At 42.9% G+C, this 22353-nt stretch overlaps 1 protein-coding gene across 6 annotated transcripts in view; it reads right to left on the minus strand.

Annotated features, from left to right (window-relative positions):
- Positions 1-22353, minus strand: part of ehmt2 (euchromatic histone-lysine N-methyltransferase 2) — a 100779-nt gene that overhangs the window by 22085 nt on the left and 56341 nt on the right. For all 6 annotated transcript variants that reach the window (XM_072475518.1, XM_072475519.1, XM_072475516.1 and 3 more), the window contains 9 exons: positions 14497-14640; positions 11887-12113; positions 10621-10803; positions 9615-9665; positions 9369-9451; positions 6976-7082; positions 3393-3515; positions 1758-1859; positions 431-535 (listed from right to left, as the gene is read on the minus strand). In XM_072475518.1, the coding sequence (XP_072331619.1) occupies positions 431-535; positions 1758-1859; positions 3393-3515; positions 6976-7082; positions 9369-9451; positions 9615-9665; positions 10621-10803; positions 11887-12113; positions 14497-14640 (1125 nt within the window). The remainder of the gene's footprint in view (positions 1-430; positions 536-1757; positions 1860-3392; positions 3516-6975; positions 7083-9368; positions 9452-9614; positions 9666-10620; positions 10804-11886; positions 12114-14496; positions 14641-22353) is intronic.

A 22353-nucleotide genomic window follows, 5' to 3' on the forward strand; every position in this document is an offset into this window, starting at 1 on the left:
GGCATTGCTGTAGAAAACAGGCCAGACGATGCACCTTGCTACTTGGAGCAGATTCACCTGGTCTTAGGGTTACAAAGAGGGTGGAGGCGGGATCTTGCAGAGGGTCGGGGTTGCGGATGCTGGCAGCGGCGCTGCTCCCGATGGCCTCAGGAAAGTATTTGGCGAGTCCGGTGGTGGTGGCCATGTTGAAGATTTAGACAGCATATTAGGTTGGGGGCCGGGTCATGGGGATGCCGATTAGGGGGATGTTTTGCATTGTAAAATTATTGAAAATTTGCTGAACAAAAATACTTTCAAAAAAAGAGAAAGAAAGCTGGTGGTTCTGATGAAGATTCATGAGAACGAGGTGTGGAGATATATTGGCGCTGAACACCCCTGGCAGTAACCTCTCACTCCCTTAAGATATCAAGCACTCTCGAGGTTTACTCACATTGTCCTTCAAGGTGACATTCGCCCCTCGACCCAGGAGTAGTTTAATAATTTCAATGTGTTTGTGCTCTGCTGCCCAAATAACCGGAGTCCAACCACCGCTGTCCTGCACAGAGAGACATGAGACAAAGCCACAAAGTAACCACCGTTAGAAACCCAAACACGTGAAGGGGGATTGGACTGGAATACAGAACTTTCAAATCTGCAGAGGTGTAACTTCAATTCAAATTGCAGGAAAAGTTCCTGGGTGTACTTAACAAGCAAAGTTGGGCAAATCTATCACCAACTCTCTCCTATCTTAACTATAGAAGAGGGATAATTTTTTACACTCAATCACTTTTCAAGGCAAATCAGATAATAACAATAATAATAATAATCGCTTATTGTCACAAGTCGGCTTCAATGAAGTTTGCTGTGAAAAACCCCTAGTCACCACATTCCGGCGCCTGTTCGGGGAGGCCGGTACAGGAATTGAACCCGCGCTGCTGACATTGTTCTACATTGCAAGCCAGCTGTTTAGCCCACTGTGCTAAAACAGCCCCTATGATGAACTCATCAGCAGGAGTCCATCTTCTATCCCCTTCCCAAGCAACAGCATTTCATTCTTCCCTTAAAAACTGACGGCAAAGGAGCTTAACGCTACCCTCCTCTCCCCTGAATGCATTCAGCAGGGGCCACGAGTTCCTCAACAACATGCATTGATCCAAGTCAACAGGGCTAACTAGGGACAGGTCCGATCGTGAACTGAGCCGATTCTGGTCACACTCAACGTGTCTGCGTGCATGCACATGTCACTGGGAACTCTGGCTCGTTTACCAAGCCGGTTTCCTTTGGTCTTACATTTACAAAAAAAAATAACTGTTCATCAACACATTTCAACCCATCTGCTTTAGTGAATGCCGAGATCTTGAAAACAGTAGTGCGACATCTCAAAAATTAATTTTGTGCATTCTTTCATGGGACATGGGTGTCAATCGTTGGGCCAACATTTGCTGCCCATCTCGAAGTTCACTTGAGGAGGTGGGCAGCCCCCTTCTTGACCGCAGCGGTCCATGTGGTGCATGGACCACATTGACCCCTCTGGGCCCCGTCCCCCAGGGAGGGAGTTCCAGGCTTTTGTCCAAGTGACAGTGAAGGAATGGGGCTGTAAATCCAAGTCAGGATCATGTGTGGCATGGAGGGGAACTTGAAGATAGTGGTGTTCCCTTGCATCTACTGCTGGCCTTGTCCTTCCAGGTGGTAGAGGTTGCGGGAGGTGCTGCTTGAGCTCAAAACGTGTTGCATTTGACTGAAACATGCAGCCCCTTTGTAGGGAGATATTGGCTCACCTGCGTGTTTAAGTCCACTTGTCCAGTAGCTAGCAGGAACTGCACCATTTGGACACTCCCATTCTTAGCAGCATGATGCAAACATGAGGAAGCATCTAATTCCTAATAGACAAACAACAGAAGATCTCACTTCAGGGATGCCCCAACGTGTTTTACAGCCAACAAAATACCTGCAGGGTATGGTCATTGTTGCTGCTGTGCTGGCAAATACAGGCAGACCAGTGGGCATGGCTAATCTCACCCACAGCAATAAGATGAACAACGGGTCAATCTGCCACGTTGTAGCGGAAAGTGCACTTTGAAGGCTCTGCTCAGTGGTTGCAAGCGCCAACTCAAATGAGGAGCAAGGCTTTCCTCAGGCTGTTCCCCCCCCGCCCCCAACCAGTTCCAGCGATCGGGCTGAAACGGCCTGGATTTCTTTAGCTCAGCCGTGCCATCTCCAGACACTTGGTTTGCGATTCAGAGATCGACTGGAACATTACTTCCCACTCTGGCCTCCAGGAAAGAAGTGGAGGTTTTTACGGAGGGTGCAGGAAAGACTCACGAGGATTGTTCCAGAGATGAGGGACTTCAGTTCTTTTTATGTGGATAGAATTGCAAAGCTGCAGCTGTTTCTCCATGGAAAAGGGAAGATTGAGAGGAAATTTGATAGAAGATGTTCAAAATCATGAGGGGCATGGAAAGAGTAGTCGGGGGGCAAATCGTTCTCACAGGTGGCAGGATCGAGAACCAAAGGGATTGAACGTAATTGGCAAAAGAACCTAGGTGACATGGGAAATTTGTTACCAAAAGAGAAAATGTTGCAAAATCTCAGCAGGTCGGGCAGCATCTGTGGGGAGAGAAAAGAGCTAACGGAAATGTGTTTCCTAACCCAGCCAGTGGTTAAGGATCTGGAACGCACTGCCTGTGAACGTGGTGGAGGCTGGCCCAATACAGGCACAACAGAGAGAATTGAATAAGCAATTGAAGGGGAAAATATTTGCAGGGCTACGAAAAGTGGCACTGGATGAAACTGCTCATGCTGGCACAGACATGATGGGCTGAATGGCCTCCTTCTGTAGAATAAGCTGGCTATGATTCAGTTCTGTTCCTGACAGCTACAATGGGATGGTTATCATCAATGCACAAGACCCTTGCCTTAACCCCGGAGATACTTATGACAACTGCTGTCACTTAAAACACTGTTGCTCATCCAAAGGCCTCGCAACAAGTGGATTAACAAATGAGAAGGGAAATTGTGGAAACGTGGGAGTTACAGCACAGGGCTGTTAGGCCGAATGGCCACACGCTGAACATTGTGAATTTTGTGGGTGGTGGAATGAAACCCTAACCTGATGTCAAGTAGAGCAAGCCTTTCAATCCAACTTGGTCCTATTTGTTTCAATTATTTGACGGGATGGGGGCGCCAGAGGCAAGGGCAGTAAACTATTGCCCAATCCTAATTACGCTCAAGAAGGTAATGAACCACTGCAGTTCATGTATATGGCTTGGAGGGGAACTTGCACTGAAACAAATGAATCCAGAAGCTGCTTGAAAATTTCTCCTCTTCCCCCCCTCTCAGTGGACAGTCACCTTATGGAAGACACACCAGTCCCCTCATATATCCTCCCACCACTCCCCTTGGTGCGTAGTCACCTTGTGGAAGACACATGCCCCATGCTTAGACAGCAATTTGACAATGTCATAATGGTTGTTCATGATGGCTTCCATCAGCGGCGTCCTCTGGAGCTTGTCGCACACGTCAACTGTCGCACCAGCCTGACAGAAAAAAGGAGAAAGAAGCCAACCTTACATATCTGTACTTAAAAAATATTCATTTTATCTTGTAGAAAACGCCAAATCACGTACCGACATACTGAACCCTTAAATAAGACCTGTGGTTTTAAAAATGGGCATACAAACCAAAGATAGGCGAGGATGTAAATTGTTACTCGCTAAATTTCTGGTGGGTGATACTAAGAGAGAGACAACGGAATCGCACCCTGTTTCCAGTCAAGGACACATCAAAAGCACAAAAGTAATACTAAAACTACTTGCCATCTCCTATGGAGTTAACGGGAGCCGATTAACATCTCGGCAGGAATGATATTCTGTGAGCAATGCCCCAGGCCGGTTTGTGGATTTGTGCCTTCCAGCAATATACAAAGACTGGATTAAAAACCAACTGCATAACTTTTTTTTAAACAAACAATTTTATTGAGGTATTTTTTGGCATTGTAAACAGTTACAGATTTCAGAAATATTCAAACATCAACGGAAAACTAACACTTCAACCAAACCATTATGCACATACCCGCTCCTCTCCCATAGACACTAGCCGCCTATTTATCCCTCCTACTCTACTCTAATCTCCCCCCCCCCCTCCCCCACCGCCGCTGATGTTCACTCTCCCGCGAAGAAGTCGATGAATGATTGCCACCTTTGGGCGAACCCCAATAGATACCCTCAAGGCGAACTTGATTTTTTTCCATACCTAGAAAACTTGACATGTCCAAAAGCCATAGTTCGGTCTTCGGGGGTTTTGAGTCCCTCTATGCCAGCAGTATTCGCCGCCGGGCTATTAGGGAAGCAAAGGCCAGAACATCGGCCTCTTTCTCCCCCTGGACTCCCGGCTCTTCTGAAACCCTGAAAATTGCCATCTCTGGACTCATCACCAACCTTGTTTTCAGCACCCGGGACATTACCCCCGCAAATCCTTCCCAGTACCCCCTAAGCTTTGGGCATGCCAAAACATGTGAACGTGGTTCGCTGGTCCTCCCGCGCATCTAGCGCACTTGTCCTCTACCCCAAAGAATTTGCTCAACCGAGCCACTGTCACGTGGGCCCGGTGAACGACCTTAAACTGAATCAGGCTGAGCCTGGCACACGTTGAGGTTGAGTTAACCCTACTCCGGGCTTCCGCCCATACCCCGTCCTCCATCTCCCCGTCGAGCTCCTCCTCCCATTTGAGTTTCAGTTCCTCCGTCTGGGGCTCTTCCTCCTCATGAGCACCTTGTAAATATCCAAGACTCTACCCACTCCTCCTTCTCCTCTGGAGACTATTCTGTCGGGATCCCTATTGGCGGGCGGCGTGGGAAGGATGGGACCTGTCTGCGTACAAAGTCCCGGTCCTGTAAGTACCTAAAGCCATTTCCCCTTTCCAGCCCAGCTTTCTCCTCCAACTCCCTCAAACTCGCAAAGTTCCCCTCCAGGAACATATCGCCCACCCTCCTCACCCCAGCACGCCGCCATGTTCGAAACCCTCCATCCATGTTCCAGGGGGCAAATCGATGGTTATCACAAATTGGAGCCCAGACCGACACACCCACCTCCCCTGCATGCTTTCTCCACTGGCCCCAAATCCGCAGGGTCGCCCCCACTACCGGGCTGGTGGAGTACCTGGCTGGCGCAAGCGGTAGGGGAGCCGTGACCAGGGCTGCCAAACTGGTGCCCCTGCACGATGCCGCCTCCACCCGCTCCCAGATAGACCCCATACCCACCATCCACTTCCTTGTCATGGCTTTGTTAGCCGCCGAGTAGTAGTTTATCAGACCCAACTGCATAACTTGATCAATGTCGGCCAGTGCTAGCTGTGTCAGCATGTAACACCAGGGGAAAGGCAGCTTTAGACTCCTGCAACGTTTTCAGGCTACTCTCTCCTATTGCTGAAGCAGGTCAGCAAAAGCACAGCCGAAAAGGGAACAGGGCAGTTTCGCGATCAAACTGCAGGATGCTGGAATCTCGAAACCGACTATTCACCTGCTGACGTCTGAACTGCTGGAATCACAAATCACAACACCCGCAGCATTCCACGATCTCCTCTTCCCGGACAAATCAAAAACTGGTTGGGAAACGTAGGAAAGGGAAGCACAGGAGAAAATGGACGGATAGAGTTGACCCTATATGGAATGTCTAAGGGCAGCATGGGACAGACAGAGGTGGAGATCCATGGCCGTTAATTTCTGGGAAGAAGATGACTCGATCAAATGCACAAATCCGTAAAGATATCCATTTAAAGGGAACGCAAGAGGACTGAGATGAGGTGGTTTGTGAGTTATTAGCTTTCTCCATTCCAGTGGGTTGTGGATGCTCCATCACTGAATAGACTTATGGCTGGAGTACAGATCTTTGGTCTCTCGGGGAATAACAGGATATTCAGCCAGCCATGACCTTACTAAATGGCTGAGCAGCCTTGAGGGATTCTCTGGTCTACCCCTCCTCCTATTGCATCCTTCGGGACACATGTATTTGTCCGAATCCAACTGTACATTTATATTTGCTTGATATAAATTAAAATCAGCTAAGCCGTGTGCACTGAAAGCAGCAGCAGACAGCCATTGAGAGGCATGAGAACGTTGCATATATAAGGTCTAATACAGGTGGGAAATAGACAGTGAATGGCAGAACCCTTAAGAGTATTGACAGGTAGAGGGATCTGGGTGTACAGGTCCACAGGTCACTGCAGGTGGCGAAGGTAGTCAAGAAGGCATACGGCATGCTTACCTTCATCGGCTGGGACATGGAGTATAAAATTGTCAAGTCATGCGGCAGCTGTATCGAACCTCAGTTAGGTCACACTTGGAATATGGTGTTCAATTCTGGTCGACACACTACCAGAAGGATGTGGAGGCTTTGGAGAGGGTACAGAAGAGGTTTACCAGGGTGTTGCCCGGTATGGCAAAGGTCGGATAAAGTCGATTTGTTGTCACTTTAACGACACAGGTTGAGGGGCGACCAGATAGAATTCTTCAAAATTATGAGGGGCATGGATGGAGTGGATAGTCAGAAGCTTTTTCCCATGGTGGAAAAGTCAATTACGAGGGGACATAGGTTTAAGATGTGAGGGGCAAAGTTCAGAGATGTGCGAGGGAAGGTTTTTTTTTTTTTAACAGAGGGTAGTGGGTGCCTGGAACTCACTACCGGAGGTGGTGGTGGAAGCAGGTTCGATAGTGACATTTAAGGGGCATCTTGACAAATACATGAATATGATGGGAATAGAGGGATACGGACCCCGAAAGTGTTGAAGGTGTTAGGTTAGATGAGCAGCATGGTCGACGCAGGCTGAGGGCGGCCAAAGGGTCTGTTCCTGTGGTGTACTTGTTCTTTTTTTGACGTGAGCAGCCCAGGTTATAATTAAATCTAAGGGGACGGGAAGGACAACACTCTCGAAGCTCAGCCCCATCAAAAGTCCTGACCTGCTGCCTTCACCTGCGAAACGCAATCCAGTTGTGACTCTTACCTGCAGCAGGATGTGGCAGATCTCCAGGTAGCCTTTCTGGGCAGCTGCGTGGAGAGGCATGCGGCGGCTCTGCTGGTCAGTCTGGAAGTTAGGATCGTGCTCATCAACTGGGAGGAGATAAAACACAAAAGCGGGGAGAGGTTTAAGCCGGCCAGGTGCAACAGCGAACTCGCGATTCACCACCAGGTAAGATTTTATTCTTCCCCCATTTCGATCGAGCTGCGAAGCTGCTCTGTGGAATACCTGGGGTATAAAAGAAACACGACCGTGGGATCTTTCAGTGCTTTAGAACATATAGTACATAGAACATACAGTGCAGGACGTCATTCGACCCAACGAGTCTGCACCGACCCACTGAACCCCTCACTTCCACCCTATCCCTGTAACCCAATAACCCCATCTAACCGTTTTGGTCACTAAGGGTAATTTAGCATGTCCAATCCACCTAACCCGCACATGTTTGGACTGTGTGAGGAAACCGGAGCACCGAGGAAACCCACACACACATGGGGGAACGTGCAGACTCCGCACAGACAGTGACCCAGCGGGAAATCCCAACCTGGGACCCAGGCGCTATGAAGCCACAGTGCCATCCACTTGTGCTACCATGCTGCCCGGATTAACTGCCCGGATTTTCACCACTGGCACCACTCCTCCCTCAATGTCCATCGTCACAGGCCTCAGTTACGCAGGCCCAAGCTTCATGTACTCCAGGGACTCAAACCTGACAGGCAAGACAGAGGAACGTTTCATCCGCTCAACCAGGTTATATTTCAACTCGAGAGGCAACATGGTGGCGCAGTGGTTTGGCACTGCTGCCTCACGGCGCCGAGGTCCCAGGTTCGATCCCGGCTCTGGGTCACTGTCCGTGTGGAGTTTGCACATTTTCCCCGTGTTTGCGTGGATTTCGCCCCCACAGCCCAAAGATGTGCGAGTTAGGTGGATTGTTTCCACCTACTGTTTCCAGTGGCAGGAGGACTGGTAACCAGAGGGACACAGGCTGAAGGCAATTAGCAACAGGACTGGAGGAGAGATGCGAGCGACTTTGATTTTTTTTTTAAGTGTCGCGAGTTGTTGTGGTCAGGAATGTGCTGACTTAACAGGGCAGTGGAAGCAGATTCAAAGGTCACGATCGAAAGGGAATTAGATACATTCGAGTGAAACACGGAAAATAGGAGCGGGGTCCGGCTCTTTGAGCCTGCTCCATCATTCAATATGATCATGGCTGATCCTCCAGCTGAACACCATACTCCTGTCCCCTCCCCTTACCCCTTGATCCCTTTAGAGTCTAGAAATCTATCTATTTACTTCTTAAATACATTCGGTGATTTGACCTCCACAGCCTTCTGTGCTAGAGAACCCCACAGGTTCACCACCCTCTGAGTAGCCCTGTCTGAATTTTATACATTTCAGTGAGATCCCGTCTCGTTCTTCTAAACCCCTGTGAATTCTGGCCCAGTTGACCCAATCTCTCCTCATGAGTCAATCCAGCCACTTCAAGAATCAGTCTGGAGAACTGAGAGAAAATGTTTGTCGGGCAATGTGAAAAGATCAGGGGACGAACGACTTGGCATGAAACGGAGAGCGAGACGGTGGTGTCGTGGTACTGCCACCGGAGTAGTAATCCAAACGCCCAAGCTGACGTGCTGGGGACGAGGTTCAAACCTCACGGTGGCAACTGGAGTAATTCAAATTTATTTCTTTTTTCTTCTCTTTTTAAATTTAGAGTACCCAATTACTTTTTTCCCCAATTAAGGGGCAATTCAGCGTGGCCAATCCCCGCATATCTTTTTGGGCTTGTGGGGGTGAGACCCTCGCAGACATGGGGAGAATGTGCAACCTCCACACGGACAGTGACCCGGGGCCGGGATCGAACCAGAGTCCTCGGCGCCGTGAAGCAGCAGTGCTAGCCACTGTGCCATCCGCAATTTAAATAAGTACAATTTATGAAACAAAAATCTGGAATTGAGTGCTAGTCTAGTAATGGTGAGCGTGAAGCTATCATCGATTGGCGTAAAACTCATCAGGTTAACGAATGCTCTTTAGGGGAGTAAATCTGCCATCCTTACCCAGCCTGGCCTACATGTGACTTCCGACCCACAGCAATGTGGCTGACTCTTAAGAGCTTTCAAGGACAATTAGGGACGGGCAAGAAATGCCTTCCCAGCGACACCCACACCTGATGGATGAATACAAAAAAAAAGCTTTACCAAGGAGACAGCACAGGCATGATGGGCTGAACGGCCTCCTTTCTGCTGCACCTTTTTTGACTCTATGGAAGCACATACGCTTTTGACGTGTTTAACCACCTGCCCCAACTCAACTTCCCTCACGAAGACTGAGGTCGTCTGCAAAGGACAAAGTGCGGGGATGAACAGGTCGGACACACTTACGCAGCATCAGCAGCACTTTCTGCAGATCGCCCTGCTTGGCCCAGAGGTACAGCTGTCGAGGGTGGAATCGCAATTTCTTCCGCCTGCGAGGGGAGAGAGAGGCGTTGAATGGTCCAAATAAAACTCAACCAAGCAAAAAAAAAAAAAAAAAAAAAAAAAAAAATCGACATTGCACAGCAGAAAGTAGCAACTCAATTCCATCAAAAGTTTGAGATGGGAATTTTCAATCTTCGACTAGATACTTACCCTGTGTCGGAGACTTTGTCCGGCGTGTGAAGTCTGGTCAGTGCAAGCGAGCTGTGGGAAGAGCAGATCAGGTCAGTCTGTCTCTCATAGCCCAGCGGGTCAGTCTGTCTCTCTCAGGTCAGTCTGTCTCTCTCAGGTCAGTCTGTCTCTCTCAGGTCAGTCTGTCTCTCACAGCCGGCCGGGGCAGTCCATCTCCCACAGCCGGCCTTGACAGTCCATCTCCCACAGCCGGCCTTGGCAGTCCATCTCTCACAGCCGGCCAAAGCAGACCACCGCTCACGGACGGCTGCGGCAGACGGCCTCTCGCGGCCAGGTCTGCACCAATCGGAGAAGTCAGAGGGATGACCTGTTCGAGGTCTTTAGGATTATAAAAAAATTCTTTGGAACAGATGTGGAGATGATGTTTCTACATGAAGCCAAAGCTCGGGTCCTTAAATCACATGGAATTCCAATTGGGAATTCAGAAACAATTTCTTTGCACAGAGAGTGGTGAGATTATGGAACTTGCTACCACAGGGAGTGGTTGAAGTGAATAGTATGGATGCAATTAGGGTAAATATCAACAAATGAGGAAGAAAGGGGCACAACAGTTTGCTGAAGTGAAGGGGATGGGGGAAGCTTGTGTTGTGACACCGACTACTTAGGTCAAATGACACTGTTAGGTACAGCACTACCAGTTCACCGTGACCTTTCCAGAATCCAGTGAATTTTAAAATATCATAATCAATGCATCCACTATCGCTGCTGCCACCTCTTTTAATACCCGAGGGTGCAGTTCATCAGGTCCCGGAGACTTATCTGCTTTTAATTCAATTAGTTTATTCAATACCTTCTCCCCAGTGATGGTTAATTTACGGCGTGAACTGCAGGTTTTAGAAATATTTTATTATCCCCTACCATGAAGACAGAGGCAAAATATTGGTTCAGCCCACCCACCACCCATACACACAGCTCACCTTTCAGAGGGTGTTAATAGCTGCCCAGAGCTCCCGGTGGACCCACTCACCTTTCAGTTTGCTGGAGCACCAGTCCTTTCTCCAGGGCCTCCCTGCCAGGTCCGGGTGGAAGTCCGACAGCCGACAGTGTCTTTCCGGACGGCAGGACGATCGACGGGCCCGAGCTGTCGATGCTGTCCACTGGGGGCTCCGGGCTCGATTTCTTCGCTTCTCCATTCCCGCTCATTCTGGCACTTTTGGGTAAAAAGGGGCATTAAAAAAAAGGTGCCACTCTAGTCCAGAGCGAGGACTTGACAGGGTTCGGCTCCGATACTGCACATCCAGTCACTCTTAATACATAGGGACGCAGGAGCTGGAGGGCCATGCGAGCCTGTTGCAGCTACTGAAAAGATCATGGCTGATCTGGTTGTCGCCTCAACTCCACATAACCTGTCTACAACCGCTCCGCACCATAACCCTTGAACTCCAATGGTTGCGGGCCCAACATGTTCAACCTCTCTTCGCAAGCTTAGCCCTTCATTCCAGGTATCAGTTGAGTGAACCTTCTCTGAACAGCTTCCAACACAATTATATTGTTTTCTCAAATAAGGAGGCCAAAACTGTACAAGTATTCCAGATGTGGTCTCACAAACTTCCCCAATTCTAATTTCATATTCCAGTCCTCTTGTAACAAGCACCAGAAACAGTCTTACTGAAACATTTAGAGCAATTTCAATCATACCTTGTCCATTAATACACCAACAACAACTTACATTTATATAGCATCTTCAACTTTGTTAAATTACCAAAAGCGCTTCACTGGAATGATATCAAATGCAATTTGACACCAGGCTACACAAGGAGACATTAGGACATGCAACCTGGTCAAAAGGATAAATTAACAGTGGCACGAGACAGCAAGATTGGGAGGGGATGGGGAGATTTACTAAGGAACTTCTGGACCATTGAAGCTGAAAACGTGGCTGACATTGGTGGCGCGATGGAAATCTGGGGTGCGCAATGGACAAGGCTCGGAGGAAGTTAGAGAGATAAGAAAGGACGAGGCTACGGAGGGATTGGAAAACAAGGTTCAGAGAATTTTGAAATGAATGCATTCCTGCACCAGAGTAGGTCAGCAAGTAGAATGGGACATGGGGCGAGCATAGACACAGGCAGCAGAGTTTTGGACGACCTCAGTTATGGAGGGTAGACTATGGGGTGGGGGTAGGCCCAGAAGGCTCTAGGTGAATGGGACCTGGTGCAAATTAGTGTGCACGTGACTTGCTTATTATGCACAGGGTCTCGAGCTCCATATCCAGTAATCCAATCCTGCTCACCTGGCGTGTGTGGTGTCTGCTCTACCATTCATCAGGTGTTCCTGGTTGGGAGGTGCTGGTACCGGCACCATGCTGGATGTGTCTGCTTTGGCCACGGTGATCTCCTGGGCCTCTGAGGCGTCCTCCCCACAGTGTGGGCAGAAGATCATCCCATTGAGCTGGGAAACGCAGCCCTTGTGAAAACGATGAGTGATCCTGAAGTCTGGGTGACACTCCAGGAACGATCCCTGCAAACAATCCAAAATAAGCCTCACACGTCATGCAAAAGACACTCACAAACGCCCATCTCGAGTGCTCATCTCGAGCTGCACGCACCGTGAAGAATAAATTCTAATGGGGAATCTCATAAAAGGTTCTTCACAACTGGAATGGCGAAATAAAATAATTAATGCATAGTAACAAGACTTCAGATACACAAAGGTGTCACACGCAATGATGACGTTTCTAAAATTATCATCTTTTGGGACTGTCTGAAGTGGCTCATGTGATATGTTCTGAATTCTATCAGACATGAAGCTTGGGAGGCATGGCTGTTAAAGGGGGTCGGGGGCAGGGGAGAAGGTGCAAAATATTCACACAAATTCACACCTATAAATAATGATGGCGGATAGTCTCCCAAGGAGATGTTAAGAGTGTCAGGTTTAATAAACGGTTACACTTTAAACTGTCTTTTTAATTCCAAGATAAAATGGAACTGGGGGTCTGTAGAATAGGGAATTCACATTTCTATCTGGGAAAAAAAAGTCCATGCGCTTAATTTTGCCATGGAGACGTGCTTTGAGTGAATAGGCCACTGAAAGCCATTGTAGGATTGGGTCTCAGGTTTTCCCAAAATATCACTGAATTTCACAGACGGGTCAATCTGTGGGAATCTGAGAGAAAGAGTGAGAGAAAGGAGATAAGAGGCAGCAAATCGCTACTCGCTACACAGAATGCAGGCGGAAGCTCGCACGCAGATTGAAAAGAACTATTTGTGAGCTTTAAATGAGACTGGCAGATTTGTCCAGCTTTGGCTAGAGGGAAGAATCTCCCATTCGTCCTTCACCATGTGAGCCAATTCTGGGATTAGGTGTTACCCACTGGGGAAAGGAAAAGAAAGGAAGCAAACCTGCGACAGCTAAGAATCACCTCGGACTCGTTCCTGGAGAATTAGGTATCCACTTAAGGAACAGAGCAAAGTATAACTATGGTGGCTGATGGCTGGGGCGGCAAAGAGAGTGATTTTCAGTCATTTTAGAAATAAATGAGAAATCTTCCTGTAGCTTAGGGCATTCGTTGCCTGCTGAAACAGTCAATGTTGCTTTCAGTTTGATTGTTACAGTAGAAGTCTTTAAACTTGAAATCTTGTAATGTGATCCTTTCAGTCAGTCACTGGATGTTCACATTTCTTTTTAACACATTATTGATCTCCACGGAGATAGTAATAAAGTGCACAAGAAATAGGAACAGAGCACGTAGCCCTTCAAGGCAGCTCTGTTATTCAAGAAGGCCTCAATTTCACATTGCTGCCCCATGCCCCGATTCCTGTGCGTCCAATAAAGCTCTCCGTCCCTCGGTCTTGAATATATTCAACGACGGAGCATCCACAGCTCTCTGGGGGTAGAGAATTATAAAGATTCACAACCATCCGAGTGAAAAATACTTCCCATCTTGGTTCCAACTAGTCTACAGTCCTCGCAACCCGCCATTCCTTTACTTTCTTCTAGCGCACTTTTCTAAGCGGAAAGAAACGGGTCTTGACAAGGTGAAGCAAGGGTAAGTGTTTTGACTGGAAGGAGGACACAGATTTAACGTAACTGGCTAAAGATCTGCATGGAGATGTACAGAAAGTTTTTAAACACATTAGGTTATGGTAAACTGGAATGCACTAGTTGCATGGATGGTGGAGTCAGATGCCAAAGTTAGATAAATACTTCTTTTAATAGAATCCCTGCAGTGCAGGAGGTGGCCATTTGGCCCATCGAGTCTGGACCAACCTTCTGAAAGAGCACCCTACCTCGGGCCACTCCCCCAACCCATCCCCATAACCCACCTAAACCTTTTGGAGAATAATGGGCAATTTACCATGCCCGATCCACCTAACCTGCACATCTTTAGACTGCGGGAGGAAACCGGAGCACCCGGAGGAAACCCATGCAGATACGGGGAGAGCGTTGAAACTCCACACAGTCACCCAATGCTGCAATTGAACCCGGGTCCCCGACGCTGTGTGGCACCACTGTGCCAACATGCCGCCCTCATTGCAGGGTTGCCAGGAAAGGGCACGGCGGGTGCTTCCAAAGAGCTGGCACAGGCATGAGGTGCCAAAGGGCCCCCAGCTGTGCGGTATCATCCAACATTATCATTTCTAGAATCGACATTTTAATACTGTCAATCATTTCATGTAGTTGTGGTTACCAGCAAGTTACAGGATAGATCCTATTCAGAAATGTTTAACTTTTGACTTAATTCTGTTGAGATAAGGTACAAATGGCTAGAAATGCTGTCACTTTAGTTACAAATTGCCAATTATTGGTTTTGTTACAATATTTTAACTGAGATCAATCAAAGGTGTCCCTAATCCACTTTGGCTAAACACGTGTTCTTTGGCTCAGGGATTTGGGAGCTTACCGCAGTACAGAAGTAGCCACAGCCTGGACAGCAATGGTGCTTCACCATTCGAGCCCTGTGTACTTCACACAGGACCATTAGCGTTACTCGACTGGATGGTCTCATAGTCTCACATTTGCTGATGCTGTTACTGCAGCCACTCAACTAGGAAGAAAAAAAACAAACATAAAATTCAGTCATTCCGGGTTTATAACAAAGAGTCAATCCTATCATTCCCTGCTTTAAATAAACAGCAAATCCTGTCATTCCCTGTTATAAATAAACAGCAAATCCTGTCATTCCCTATAGTAAATAAACAGCAAATCCTGTCATTCCCTGTTTTAAATAAACAGCAAATCCTGTCATTCCTGTTATAAATAAACAGCAAATCCTGTCATTCCCGGTTTTAAATAAACAGTCAATCCTGTCATTCCCTGTTATAAATAAACAGCAAATCCTGTCATTCCCTGTTATCCTGTCATTCCCTGTTTTAAATAAACAGTCAATCCTGTCATTCCCGGTTTTAAATAAACAGTAAATCCTGTCATTCCCTGTTAACCGGTCATTCCCTATTTTAAATAAACAGCAAATCCTGTCATTCCCTGTTATCCTGTCATTCCCTGTTTTAAATAAACAGTCAATCCTGTCATTCCCTGTTTTAAATAAACAGCAAATCCTGTCATTCCCTGTTAACCGGTCATTCCCTATTTTAAATAAACAGCAAATCCAGTCATTCCCTGTTATCCTGTCATTCCCTGTTTTAAATAAACAGCAAATCCTGTCATTCCCTGTTTTAAATAAACAGTAAATCCTGTCATTCCCTGATTAAAATAAACATTAAATCCTGTCATTCCGTTATAAATAAACAGCAAATCCTGTCATTCCCTGTTTTAAATAAACAGCAAATCCTGTCATACCCTGATTTTAATAAATAGCAAATCGTGTCATTCCCTGTTTTAAATAAACAGTCAATCCTGTCATTCCCTGTTATAAATAAACAGTAAATCCTGTCATTCCCTGTTAACCGGTCATTCCCTATTTTAAATAATCAGTAAATCCTGTCATTCCCTGTTATCCTGTCATTCCCTGTTTTAAATAAACAGTAAATCCTGTCATTCCCTGTTATAAATAAAGTCAATCCTGTCATTCCCTGTTTTAAATAAACAGCAAATCCTGTCATTCCTTGTTATAAATAAACATTAAATCCTGTCATTCCGTGATAAATAAACAGTAAATCCTGTCATTCCCTGTTTTAAATAAACAGTAAATCCTGTCTTTCCCTGTTATAAATAAACAATAAATCCTGTCATTCCCTGTAGTAAATAAACAGTAAATCCTGTCTTTCTCTGTTGTAAATAAACAGTAAATCCTGTCATTCCCTGTAGTAAATAAACAGTAAATCCTGTCATTCCCTGTTTTAAATAAACAGTAAATCCTGTCTTTCCCTGTTTTAAATAAACAGCAAATCCTGTCATTCCCTGATTTTAATAAATAGCAAATCCTGTCATTCCCTGTTTTAAATAAACAGTCAATCCTGTCATTCCCTGTTATAAATAAACAGTAAATCCTGTCATTCCCTGTTAACCGGTCATTCCCTATTTTAAATAATCAGTAAATCCTGTCATTCCCTGTTATCCTGTCATTCCCTGTTTTAAATAAACAGTAAATCCTGTCATTCCCTGTTATAAATAAAGTCAATCCTGTCATTCCCTGTTTTAAATAAACAGCAAATCCTGTCATTCCTTGTTATAAATAAACATTAAATCCTGTCATTCCGTGTTAAATAAACAGTAAATCCTGTCATTCCCTGTTTTAAATAAACAGTAAATCCGGGCTTACCCTGTTATAAATAAACAGTAAATCCTGTCATTCCCTGTAGTAAATAAACAGTAAATCCTGTCATTCCCTGCTTTAAATAAACAGTCAATCCTGTCATTCCCTGTTATAAATAAACAGTAAATCCTGTCATTCCCTGTTAACCGGTCATTCCCTATTTTAAATAAACAGCAAATCCTGTCATTCCCTGCTTTAAATAAACAGCAAATCCTGTCATTCCTGTTATAAATAAACAGCAAATCCTGTCATTCCCGGTTTTAAATAAACAGTCAATCCTGTCATTCCCTGTTATAAATAAACAGCAAATCCTGTCATTCCCTGTTATCCTGTCATTCCCTGTTTTAAATAAACAGTCAATCCTGTCATTCCCGGTTTTAAATAAACAGTAAATCCTGTCATTCCCTGTTAACCGGTCATTCCCTATTTTAAATAAACAGCAAATCCTGTCATTCCCTGTTTTAAATAAACAGTAAATCCTGTCATTCCCTGTTTTAAATAAACAGTCAATCCTGTCATTCCCTGTTATAAATAAACAGCAAATCCTGTCATTCCCTGTTATCCTGTCATTCCCTGTTTTAAATAAACAGTCAATCCTGTCATTCCCTGTTTTAAATAAACAGCAAATCCTGTCATTCCCTGTTAACCGGTCATTCCCTATTTTAAATAAACAGCAAATCCAGTCATTCCCTGTTATCCTGTCATTCCCTGTTTTAAATAAACAGCAAATCCTGTCATTCCCTGTTTTAAATAAACAGTAAATCCTGTCATTCCCTGATTAAAATAAACATTAAATCCTGTCATTCCGTTATAAATAAACAGCAAATCCTGTCATTCCCTGTTTTAAATAAACAGCAAATCCTGTCATTCCCTGATTTTAATAAATAGCAAATCCTGTCATTCCCTGTTTTAAATAAACAGTCAATCCTGTCATTCCCTGTTATAAATAAACAGTAAATCCTGTCATTCCCTGTTAACCGGTCATTCCCTATTTTAAATAATCAGTAAATCCTGTCATTCCCTGTTATCCTGTCATTCCCTGTTTTAAATAAACAGTCAATCCTGTCATTCCCTGTTATAAATAAAGTCAATCCTGTCATTCCCTGTTTTAAATAAACAGCAAATCCTGTCATTCCTTGTTATAAATAAACATTAAATCCTGTCATTCCGTGATAAATAAACAGTAAATCCTGTCATTCCCTGTTTTAAATAAACAGTAAATACTGTCTTTCCCTGTTATAAATAAACAATAAATCCTGTCATTCCCTGTAGTAAATAAACAGTAAATCCTGTCATTCCCTGTAGTAAATAAACAGTAAATCCTGTCATTCCCGGTTTTAAATAAACAGTAAATCCTGTCTTTCCCTGTTGTAAATAAACAGTAAATCCTGTCATTCCCTGTAGTAAATAAACAGTAAATCCTGTCATTCCCTGTTTTAAATAAACAGTAAATCCTGTCTTTCCCTGTTTTAAATAAACAGCAAATCCTGTCATTCCCTGATTTTAATAAATAGCAAATCCTGTCATTCCCTGTTTTAAATAAACAGTCAATCCTGTCATTCCCTGTTATAAATAAACAGTAAATCCTGTCATTCCCTGTTAACCGGTCATTCCCTATTTTAAATAATCAGTAAATCCTGTCATTCCCTGTTATCCTGTCATTCCCTGTTTTAAATAAACAGTAAATCCTGTCATTCCCTGTTATAAATAAAGTCAATCCTGTCATTCCCTGTTATAAATAAACAGTAAATCCTGTCATTCCCTGTTAACCGGTCATTCCCTATTTTAAATAATCAGTAAATCCTGTCATTCCCTGTTATCCTGTCATTCCCTGTTTTAAATAAACAGTAAATCCTGTCATTCCCTGTTATAAATAATCAGTAAATCCTGTCATTCCCTGTTATCCTGTCATTCCCTGTTTTAATTAAACAGTAAATCCTGTCATTCCCTGTTATAAATAAAGTCAATCCTGTCATTCCCTGTTTTAAATAAACAGCAAATCCTGTCATTCCTTGTTATAAATAAACATTAAATCCTGTCATTCCCTGTTTTAAATAAACAGTAAATCCGGGCTTACCCTGTTATAAATAAACAGTAAATCCTGTCATTCCCTGTAGTAAATAAACAGTAAATCCTGTCATTCCCTGTAGTAAATAAACAGTAAATCCTGTCATTCCCGGTTTTAAATAAACAGTAAATCCTGTCTTTCCCTGTTATAAATAAACAGTAAATCCTGTCATTCCCTGTTATAAATAAACAGTAAATCCTGTCTTTCCCTGTTGTAAATAAACAGTAAATCCTGTCATTCCCTGTAGTAAATAAACAGTAAATCCTGTCATTCCCGGTTTTAAATAAACAGTAAATCCTGTCATTCCCTGTAGTAAATAAACAGTAAATCCTGTCATTCCCTGTTTTAAATAAACAGTAAATCCTGTCTTTCCCTGTTTTAAATAAACAATAAATCCTGTCATTCCCTGTAGTAAATAAACAGTAAATCCTGTCATTCCCTGTAGTAAATAAACAGTAAATCCTGTCATTCCCGGTTTTAAATAAACAGTAAATCCTGTCTTTCCCTGTTGTAAATAAACAGTAAATCCTGTCATTCCCTGTAGTAAATAAACAGTAAATCCTGTCATTCCCGGTTTTAAATAAACAGTAAATCCTGTCTTTCCCTGTTGTAAATAAACAGTAAATCCTGTCATTCCCTGTAGTAAATAAACAGTAAATCCTGTCATTCCCTGTTTTAAATAAACAGTAAATCCTGTCTTTCCCTGTTTTAAATAAACAGCAAATCCTGTCATTCCCTGATTTTAATAAATAGCAAATCCTGTCATTCCCTGTTTTAAATAAACAGTCAATCCTGTCATTCCCTGTTATAAATAAACAGTAAATCTTGTCATTCCCTGTTAACCGGTCATTCCCTATTTTAAATAATCAGTAAATCCTGTCATTCCCTGTTATCCTGTCATTCCCTGTTTTAAATAAACAGTAAATCCTGTCATTCCCTGTTATAAATAAAGTCAATCCTGTCATTCCCTGTTATAAATAAACAGTAAATCCTGTCATTCCCTGTTAACCGGTCATTCCCTATTTTAAATAATCAGTAAATCCTGTCATTCCCTGTTATCCTGTCATTCCCTGTTTTAAATAAACAGTAAATCCTGTCATTCCCTGTAGTAAATAAACAGTAAATCCTGTCATTCCCGGTTTTAAATAAACAGTAAATCCTGTCTTTCCCTGTTGTAAATAAACAGTAAATCCTGTCATTCCCTGTAGTAAATAAACAGTAAATCCTGTCATTCCCTGTTTTAAATAAACAGTAAATCCTGTCTTTCCCTGTTTTAAATAAACAGTAAATCCTGTCATTCCCTGATTTTAATAAATAGCAAATCCTGTCATTCCCTGTTTTAAATAAACAGTCAATCCTGTCATTCCCTGTTATAAATAAACAGTAAATCCTGTCATTCCCTGTTAACCGGTCATTCCCTATTTTAAATAATCAGTAAATCCTGTCATTCCCTGTTATCCTGTCATTCCCTGTTTTAAATAAACAGTAAATCCTGTCATTCCCTGTTATAAATAAAGTCAATCCTGTCATTCCCTGTTATAAATAAACAGTAAATCCTGTCATTCCCTGTTAACCGGTCATTCCCTATTTTAAATAATCAGTAAATCCTGTCATTCCCTGTTATCCTGTCATTCCCTGTTTTAAATAAACAGTAAATCCTGTCATTCCCTGTTATAAATAAAGTCAATCCTGTCATTCCCTGTTTTAAATAAACAGCAAATCCTGTCATTCCTTGTTATAAATAAACAGTAAATCCTGTCATTCCGTGTTAAATAAACAGTAAATCCTGTCATTCCCTGTTTTAAATAAACAGTAAATCCTGTCATTCCCTGTTTTAAATAAACAGTAAATCCGGGCTTACCCTGTTATAAATAAAAGTAAATCCTGTCATTCCCTGTAGTAAATAAACAGTAAATCCTGTCATTCCTTGTTATAAATAAACAGTAAATCCTGTCATTCCGTGTTAAATAAACAGTAAATCCTGTCATTCCCGGTTTTAAATAAACAGTAAATCCTGTCATTCCCTGTAGTAAATAAACAGTAAATCCTGTCATTCCCTGTAGTAAATAAACAGTAAATCCTGTCATTCCCTGTTTTAAATAAACAGTAAATCCTGTCTTTCCCTGTTTTAAATAAACAGTAAATCATGTCTTTCCCTGTTATAAATAAACAGTAAATCCTATCATTCCCTGTTATAAATAAACAATCAATCCTGTCATTCCCTGTTTTTAATAAATAGCAAATTCTGTCATTCCCGGTTTTTCATAAAGAGCAAATCCTGTCATTCCCTGTTATAAATAAACAATCAATCCTGTCATTCCCTGTTTTTAATGAATAGCAAATCCAGTCATTCCCCGTTTTAAATAAACAGTAAATCCTGTCATTACCTGTTATAAATAAACAGCAAATCCTGTCATTCCCTGTCTTAAATAAACAGCAAATTCTGTCATTCCCTGATTTTAATAAATAGCAAATCCTGTCATTCCCTGTTTTAAATAAACAGCAAATCCTGTCATTCCAGTTATAAATAAATAGTAAATCCCGTCATTCCTGGTTATAAATAAACAGTAAATCCTGTCATTCCCTGTTATAAATAAACAGCAAATCCTGTCATTCCCTGTTATAAATAAAGTCAATCCTGTCATTCCCTGTTATAAATAAACAGTCAATCCTGTCATTCTCTGTTAACCGGTCATTCCCTATTTTAAATAATCAGTAAATCCTGTCATTCCCTGTTATCCTGTCATTCCCTGTTTTAAATAAACAGTAAATCCTGTCATTCCCTGTTATAAATAAAGTCAATCCTGTCATTCCCTGTTTTAAATAAACAGCAAATCCTGTCATTCCTTGTTATAAATAAACAGTTAATCCTGTCATTCCCTGTTAACCGGTCATTCACTATTTTAAATAAACAGTAAATCCTGTCATTCCCTATTATCCTTTCATTCCCTGTTTTAAATAAACAGTAAATCCTGTCATTCCCTGTTATAAATAATCTGTCAATCCTGTCATTCCCTGTTTTAAATAAACAGCAAATCCTGTCATTCCTTGTTATAAATAAACAGTTAATCCTGTCATTCCCTGTTAACCGGTCATTCACTATTTTAAATAAACAGTAAATCCTGTCATTCCCTATTATCCTTTCATTCCCTGTTTTAAATAAACAGTAAATCCTGTCATTCCCTGTAGTAAATAAACAGTAAATCCTGTCATTCCCTGTAGTAAATAAACAGTAAATCCTGTCATTCCCGGTTTTAAATAAACAGTAAATCCTGTCTTTCCCTGTTGTAAATAAACAGTAAATCCTGTCATTCCCTGTAGTAAATAAATAGTAAATCCTGTCATTCCCGGTTTTAAATAAACAGTAAATCCTGTCATTCCCTGTAGTAAATAAACAGTAAATCCTGTCATTCCCTGTAGTAAATAAACAGTAAATCCTGTCTTTCCCTGTTTTAAATAAACAATAAATCCTGTCATTCCCTGTAGTAAATAAACAGTAAATCCTGTCATTCCCTGTAGTAAATAAACAGTAAATCCTGTCATTCCCTGTAGTAAATAAACAGTAAATCCTGTCATTCCCTGTTTTAAATAAACAGTAAATCCTGTCTTTCCCTGTTGTAAATAAACAGTAAATCCTGTCATTCCCTGTAGTAAATAAACAGTAAATCCTGTCATTCCCTGTTTTAAATAAACAGTAAATCCTGTCTTTCCCTGTTTTAAATAAACAGTAAATCCTGTCATTCCCTGATTTTAATAAATAGCAAATCCTGTCATTCCCTGTTTTAAATAAACAGTCAATCCTGTCATTCCCTGTTATAAATAAACAGTAAATCCTGTCATTCCCTGTTAACCGGTCATTCCCTATTTTAAATAATCAGTAAATCCTGTCATTCCCTGTTATCCTGTCATTCCCTGTTTTAAATAAACAGTAGATCCTGTCATTCCCTGTTATAAATAAAGTCAATCCTGTCATTCCC

Source organism: Scyliorhinus torazame, chromosome 14 (genome assembly GCF_047496885.1).
Source record: "Scyliorhinus torazame isolate Kashiwa2021f chromosome 14, sScyTor2.1, whole genome shotgun sequence".
Lineage (NCBI taxonomy): Eukaryota > Metazoa > Chordata > Chondrichthyes > Carcharhiniformes > Scyliorhinidae > Scyliorhinus > Scyliorhinus torazame.